This window comes from Sinocyclocheilus anshuiensis, unplaced genomic scaffold (assembly GCF_001515605.1).
Source record: "Sinocyclocheilus anshuiensis isolate Anshui unplaced genomic scaffold, SAMN03320099.WGS_v1.1 scaffold1543, whole genome shotgun sequence".
In the NCBI taxonomy this organism is placed as follows: Eukaryota; Metazoa; Chordata; class Actinopteri; order Cypriniformes; family Cyprinidae; genus Sinocyclocheilus; species Sinocyclocheilus anshuiensis.
The window spans coordinates 18,139-24,413 of NW_015551074.1; the positions used below are offsets into that span (position 1 = coordinate 18,139).

The window sequence follows — 6,275 nt, forward strand, 5'->3', positions numbered from 1 at the left end:
AGAAGACTGGTTTTCCTTTGCTAAAGTAAGGAAACTTTGCTTCCTTTGCTCCTGTAAACAAACGTTGGTTCTCGAGAGACTAGCATATTCTCACCGGACCTTATGCTACGTCGTACGTCATCCACCGGAACGGTGTTATTGTGAATGCGTGTACCACAGTTAGCGGAAGCTAGAGATTACTGTTTATAAAGTTTTAAATATGGATATTTTTTCTTACAAAAATGCATCGATTCGCTACAGGAGGCCTATATTCACCCCTGGAGCCAAAAACACCCATTCACTGCCATTATAAAGCTTGGAAGAGCCAGGACATTTTTTAATATAACTCCACTTGTTTTCATCTGAAAGAATAAAGTCATATACACCCAGAATGACTTGAGGGTGAGTAAATCATAGGGTAATTTTCATTTTTGGGTGAACTTTCCCTTTAAGTAGCGGAAGCTAGAGATTACTGTTTATAAAGTTTTAAATATGGATATGTTTCTTACAAAAACACATCGCTTTGCTAAAGGAGGCCTTTATTCACTCCCCGAAGCCATGTGAGGCACTTTTTATTATGGATGGATGCACTTTATTGGACTTCTTTTGGACTATTGAAAAATAACACCCATTCACTGCCATTATAAAGCTTGGAAGAGCCAGGATATTTTTTAATATAACTCTGATTGGATTCGTCTGAAAGAAGAAAGTCATATACACCTAGGATGGCTTGAGGGTGAGTAAATCATGGGGTAATTTTCATTTTTGGGTGAAATATCCCTTTAATGCGCAGCATCTAATGTTGTCGGTTGCCACAGAAAATCATATTGACTTGTTCCCCAGTGTTTGATCACTGCATTGGGTTTTTAGAAGTTTCTTGTAATTTCACTGGTTTAAGTGCAGTTTCACAAAGTTTTCTATCGAAACCTTGCATTTCAAAATGCTGTAGTGTAACTTTAACATGTTACTCTATAACAAAATTTACAAAAGGGGAACTAAATCTCCTTCTGTCTACACCCATTTCACAGCTTTTCTAGCATGCAGCCTCTGCACAGCTGACTGTATAGTCAATCACCATCAACCTGTTTACCATTGTCGCCATACTCTGTGATGCACACACCATGTAAGATATTACACCATATAGCATGCTGTAGTGTAGTTTATATGATAAAATTGTCTTCAACTTAAGCTATATGTAAAGTTTAAATCATTTAAACATGCTTTTGTGGTTTTTGCAACTCCTTAGTGTCTTTTCAGTGCTGAAATTCATATTTTGACTGTGTGAAAGAAAGTATGCTTCTCTTGCATGCTTTTATGGTAAAATTGCAACTTTTCCATGTCAATTTACTTTTATTTTCACCATAAACAATGCACTTTGCATTCAATGCTGTCTAGAGCATTGTTATGTGTTTGCTGCAGTTACTGTAGTTATTGCACTATATTCACAGTATTTATGTTATCAGGGATCAGATTAAGTTTATCCAGGCCCGGTTCTACGGGGGTGCTACGAAATCATAAGCAACGAAATCATAAGCACCCTCAGTTAAAGCTATATTAATGGTATTTTATTGCAGATTTGGCAAACTATCCAGTGTGTAATGGTTTGCGGTAATTTCTGTTTCAATGTGTTTTTGCAGCGTTGAGCAATGTAGCCAATCACAGCCATATCGTTGATTTCTTAAACCAGAGGCGTTTAAGTTAGAATGCACTCATACCGCTCAAATCTGTAACAGTGTTCAGCACGAATCATCTCATTATAACAGTGTTGATGCAATCTAAATAAGAGATTCGTTGTGCAGTGGAGAGAACTTTAATGATAATAACGTATCTTTGTGAGATCGCGATGAACAAAGATGAGTGACAGCTTTTTTAGTGATTATGAACGGAGCGCTCTTTGCGCCATAGCAACGGACGCCACTATATATATTAGTGGCGTCTGTTGCTATGGTGCAAATATATATAGTTAAAAATAAATATATATATATAGTTAGAGCACCCTCACTAATTTAAGAAGCACCCTCAGTGATTTGATTCTGGAGCCGCGCCAGAGTTTATCAGATTAAATTAATTTGAGGTTTGTCTTTGTACTCACACTGAACATCAAGTTGAATTGTTGCATTGCATTGGCCATGCTGGTTCTGAGCTTTACAGCCATACCGTGCACCGTATGTGGGGTTTGTCACAATGTAGGTGTGATTATGTCCAGTCTGAAGGAGCTCAAATTGAGATCCCGTCTCTGTGTACCAGGTGTAGTTGAGCTCTGCTGGGTTTGCGTCAGTGCTGCAGCTCAGAGTCACTGGATCGCCCTCCATCACTGAGCTGGAGGTAAACGCTGACAACGATGTGTTTTTTGGAGCATCTGAGGAAAAAGGATGTGCAATGTAGAATGTGTGATTTAACAGTTCAAGAGTTGAAAGGCTGCAGGTTTAAAACTCTATTTTACAAGTTTCAGATCACCATGAACTTTCACTGGACTCTCAGCTGATTACAAATTACTCACACTGGATGTCCACAAGAGTAACAAGTACTGACTCTGGACGGCCAGCAGATTAAAAAGTACTCGCACTGGATGTCGTGGTATTTAGAATTATGCCTTCTTATTTTTTTTTAAATAATAGTAAAGCCGCGTCCTCATTGGCTCTGATGTCGGGAGAAAATGAAGACTCTTATGTTCACTTTTACATTCAACTACAAGACACCTTATGAGACATTGTTGTCTCTACAGCTGCTCGAGTGCAGAGAAAATGACGGACAGCATAGAACTGGCTGAGTGCAGAAATATACTAATACGGGACAGTCTGTTAGCGGTCGTGGGCGGGTCTTGAGCAATATGACGTCATACTGCTCAGAAAATCAAAACGGCTTGATAATTGAGACTGTTTAGGTTTTTGGGGATTTAAAATTTTTTGATTTTTATCATTGTAGGGTGGTTGTTTCCACACACTGCTAAGACACATTTATATATAAACACCATGTAAAAGTGAATTTTGCATCCGATGTCCCCTTTAATACTCACACTGGACGTCCAGCAGCACTGATGTGTTCTGTGTGCCGTGTTTGTTCTCAGCTGTACAGTAGTATCGTCCACTGTGTGTCGGGCCGGTGTTGTTGATGGTCAGGTTTGGTCCGGTCTGAACTGGATTGAGAGGTCTTTCAGTGTCTCTGTACCAGGTGTAGTTCACTGCTGGGTTTGCATCACTGCTGCAGATCAGAGTCACTGAACGGCCCTCCAGAACTAAACCAGCTGGATTTATCCTCACTGATGTGTTTTTAGGAGCATCTAATAGAATAGAAAAAAATGTAGGCAGGCACAATATATAGTCATATTTTACATCTATTATATGCAGTATAAAGGTTGGTAATACAAATACACTGTGCAAAACAAGTGACTTTAAGTATTTGGAATATTTGTATGAGTAGAGACTCGTAATACTCACACTGGACGTCCAGAAGCACTGATGAGTTCTGTGTGCCGTGTTTGTTTTCAGCTGTACAGTAGTATCGTCCACTGTGTGTCGGGCCGGTGTTGTTGATGGTCAGGTTTGATCCAGTCTGAACTGGATTCAGAGGTCTTTCAGTGTCTCTGTACCAGGTGTAGTTCACCGCTGGGTTTGCATCACTGCTGCAGCTCAGAGTCACTGAACGGCCCTCCAGAACTAAACCAGCTGGATTTATCCTCACTGATGTGTTTTTAGGAGCATCTAGTGGAGGAGAAAACCATTCAGACGATTACTTTATGATTTACAGCACTAACTATAGATGATCATTCAGCACAGTTTGATATAATTCCTGTCTTACACTGAACGCGTAGCAGACGGGACTCTTGTGTTGTGCTCTGCTGCTGTAGCTGGTGTGTTGCAGTGCAGGTGAAAGTGACTCTGTGATGACGGTGAGAAACAGTGAAGTTCAGATCAGAGATGAGCTCAGTTTGGCTCTGATACTGCTGTCCTGTGACGCTCTCGATGAGAGATGAGCTCCATGTGAGAGATGGTGGACGAGACGGACAGAAGATCTTAGTAGAGCAGCGCAGACTCACTGAACTTCCCTCAGTCGTCTCCTGCTGATCCGGAAAGATGCTCAGTGTGGGTTTGAGGGGAGATCCTGAAACACACATAGAGATATTACAAGATAATGTAGGTTGTCATATCCAGTAATGAAGGTATATATTGTACAGTAGTAGATTTCTTTTTCATGTCCAGTCACACTATAGAAGCAGCATGAACAATATGACACTCACCTAAGACGGTAATTTGAATTTGGGAGTGTGTAGGCTCTTTGTAGTTATATTTCAATACACCATTGGCTTCAAGTCTGAAGTAATATGAGCCATCATGACTCTGATCAACATTATCGAAGCGTGTGGTGCAGTTTTTCTCTGTAGCGGTGCCAAATATTTCTCCTTTTAACAGTCCATTGTTGGGCCTGCTGGAGTCAAACACAGCTGTACTTCTTCCGTCTTTAAACCACATTCTCTTTGCACTGTCAGTGAGGTAATTTTTAAGTTGTTGATTAATATCAAATGTGCAGGGGATGAAAACACAGGATCCTTTCAGAGCTTCTACTTTCTTCGGCAGATTGATATTGTAACCACACAAAACACCTAAAACAAAGACAAACAGATAGAAGGAAGTAATCATACAGAGGATACAAGCAGAACAAACTTCTGCAGCACTTATTGCTCTTTATCTCATAAAGGTCACATGAAAGTGCTTTCATAATAATAATTTGTCTTGTTAAATAGAATAGAGGAATAATCTATAAGAATGAGACCTTGTATCAGAGATCCAGTGAGGAGGAACTTCACCAATACTTCCATCATTTTCATACAGGCCACCTTACAGCAGAATAGACAAACAAATGAAGACATTTTATAGAATTAAAAAAGCAGAAATGTTGGACCTGTTTTTGATTGTTTATCCTACGCACCTATCGATCACCTACAGGTGTGTGAGGGTAATTGTTGATTGATAGAATGAAAAAAATTAAAATTTGTGTATGAATTTATAGCTCTTTTGTTGGTATAAACTCATTATTTCTAGATTAAAGTTTTAGATTTTTTTATTTCTAGATTTTTACATGAGAATACAGAACAACACAAAAGATTTAAAAAAAACAGGACATGCTTATCTTGAACATGTTTCAAACCTTAATGTTTCAGAATCTCTAAACTACAGGAGTAAGTGTAAGTTTGACTGTGTTGTGTGTAAATGACTTACCAGAGAATAGAGTTAAAGACGACAGAAATCCTCTCAGAGCTCAAGCTGATGCTTCTACACTGAACGGAGGGAGAAGTGTGTGTGAAAACGACACAATTTAGCTCATATTAGAGATTCACCACTTCTCCTTTAGTCAGAACTCAGTAGCAGTAGCCAGGCTGAGAAATCTATGCTAATCAGTATGAAGCTTACTGAATATTCAACACATTTCTTTATATCTGCTTGAAACAAATCTTGTGAGATCCAGTGTTCAATGTTCATGTTGATAATAATTCTCCATATTCAGGAATACATGTTGAATCACAACAAAAACGCAATCCAAGAACACTATATGCAGGAAATATGAATTAAAATGTTCTTTTCGACTTTTACATTTCTTATTTGAGATATTATATATCAACATTGTGTTACGGTAATATTTCTCATGTTCTGAATTGAGTTTAACAGTTTACTTCAAAAAAGGAACATTTTCTTGCCCAAGACACTGACAGAAGCTGAAAGCAGAAGAGATTTCAGCAAAACACTGCTGTCTGTATGTAAGGTGTCTGTGTCTGTAAAGTCAGCAATAGAGCTGCTCACTTCTACAGCCATATACTTAGGCCTGTATAGTAAGTGATACTGTAAACATTTACATTTAGTCATTTGGCAGATTCATCATAGAGGCAATAAATATTTTTTTATGGGAATATGTGCTGTTTTGTATATTAAGAGTCTGTCACAGAGTTGTAATCTGCAATATATGTACTGAAACTTGTCTAAATGTGTTTTCATGTTGTCAATTATCTGAAAGTGAAGCCGCTTCTGCCGCCTAGTGGAGCGGAAGGAAACTGCACATCAGTTCCTATGATTACAACAAGTAACAATCACCACCAGAGGGCACCAAACTGTTATTGTATGTGCTTAGATATAGTAATAGTGATTTTAATAACAACATTTATTTTTGAATGCTATTTTTTTATTGTAATGGGAACTTTATTTGTAAATGCCGAGCGTCCATCATTTTGTAAAGTTTACAGTTCTGAATATCAAATTCTTTACTCATAAATGCCAAATATCCACAATTGTGTATGGTTTATATTT

The 6,275-nt window shown here is 38.4% G+C and overlaps 1 protein-coding gene across 1 annotated transcript in view; it reads right to left on the reverse strand.

Moving 5' to 3' along the window:
• The window catches only part of LOC107662228 (B-cell receptor CD22-like), a 7,878-nt gene extending 3,080 nt beyond the window's left edge, over nt 1–4,798 (reverse strand). The window contains exons 1-6 of the mRNA XM_016452167.1: nt 4,750–4,798; nt 4,217–4,579; nt 3,778–4,080; nt 3,417–3,680; nt 2,996–3,259; nt 2,072–2,338 (exon numbers count right to left, since the gene is read on the reverse strand). Coding sequence (XP_016307653.1) covers nt 2,072–2,338; nt 2,996–3,259; nt 3,417–3,680; nt 3,778–4,080; nt 4,217–4,579; nt 4,750–4,798 — 1,510 coding nt within the window. The remainder of the gene's footprint in view (nt 1–2,071; nt 2,339–2,995; nt 3,260–3,416; nt 3,681–3,777; nt 4,081–4,216; nt 4,580–4,749) is intronic.
• Nucleotides 4,799–6,275: the final 1,477 nt, after the last annotated feature.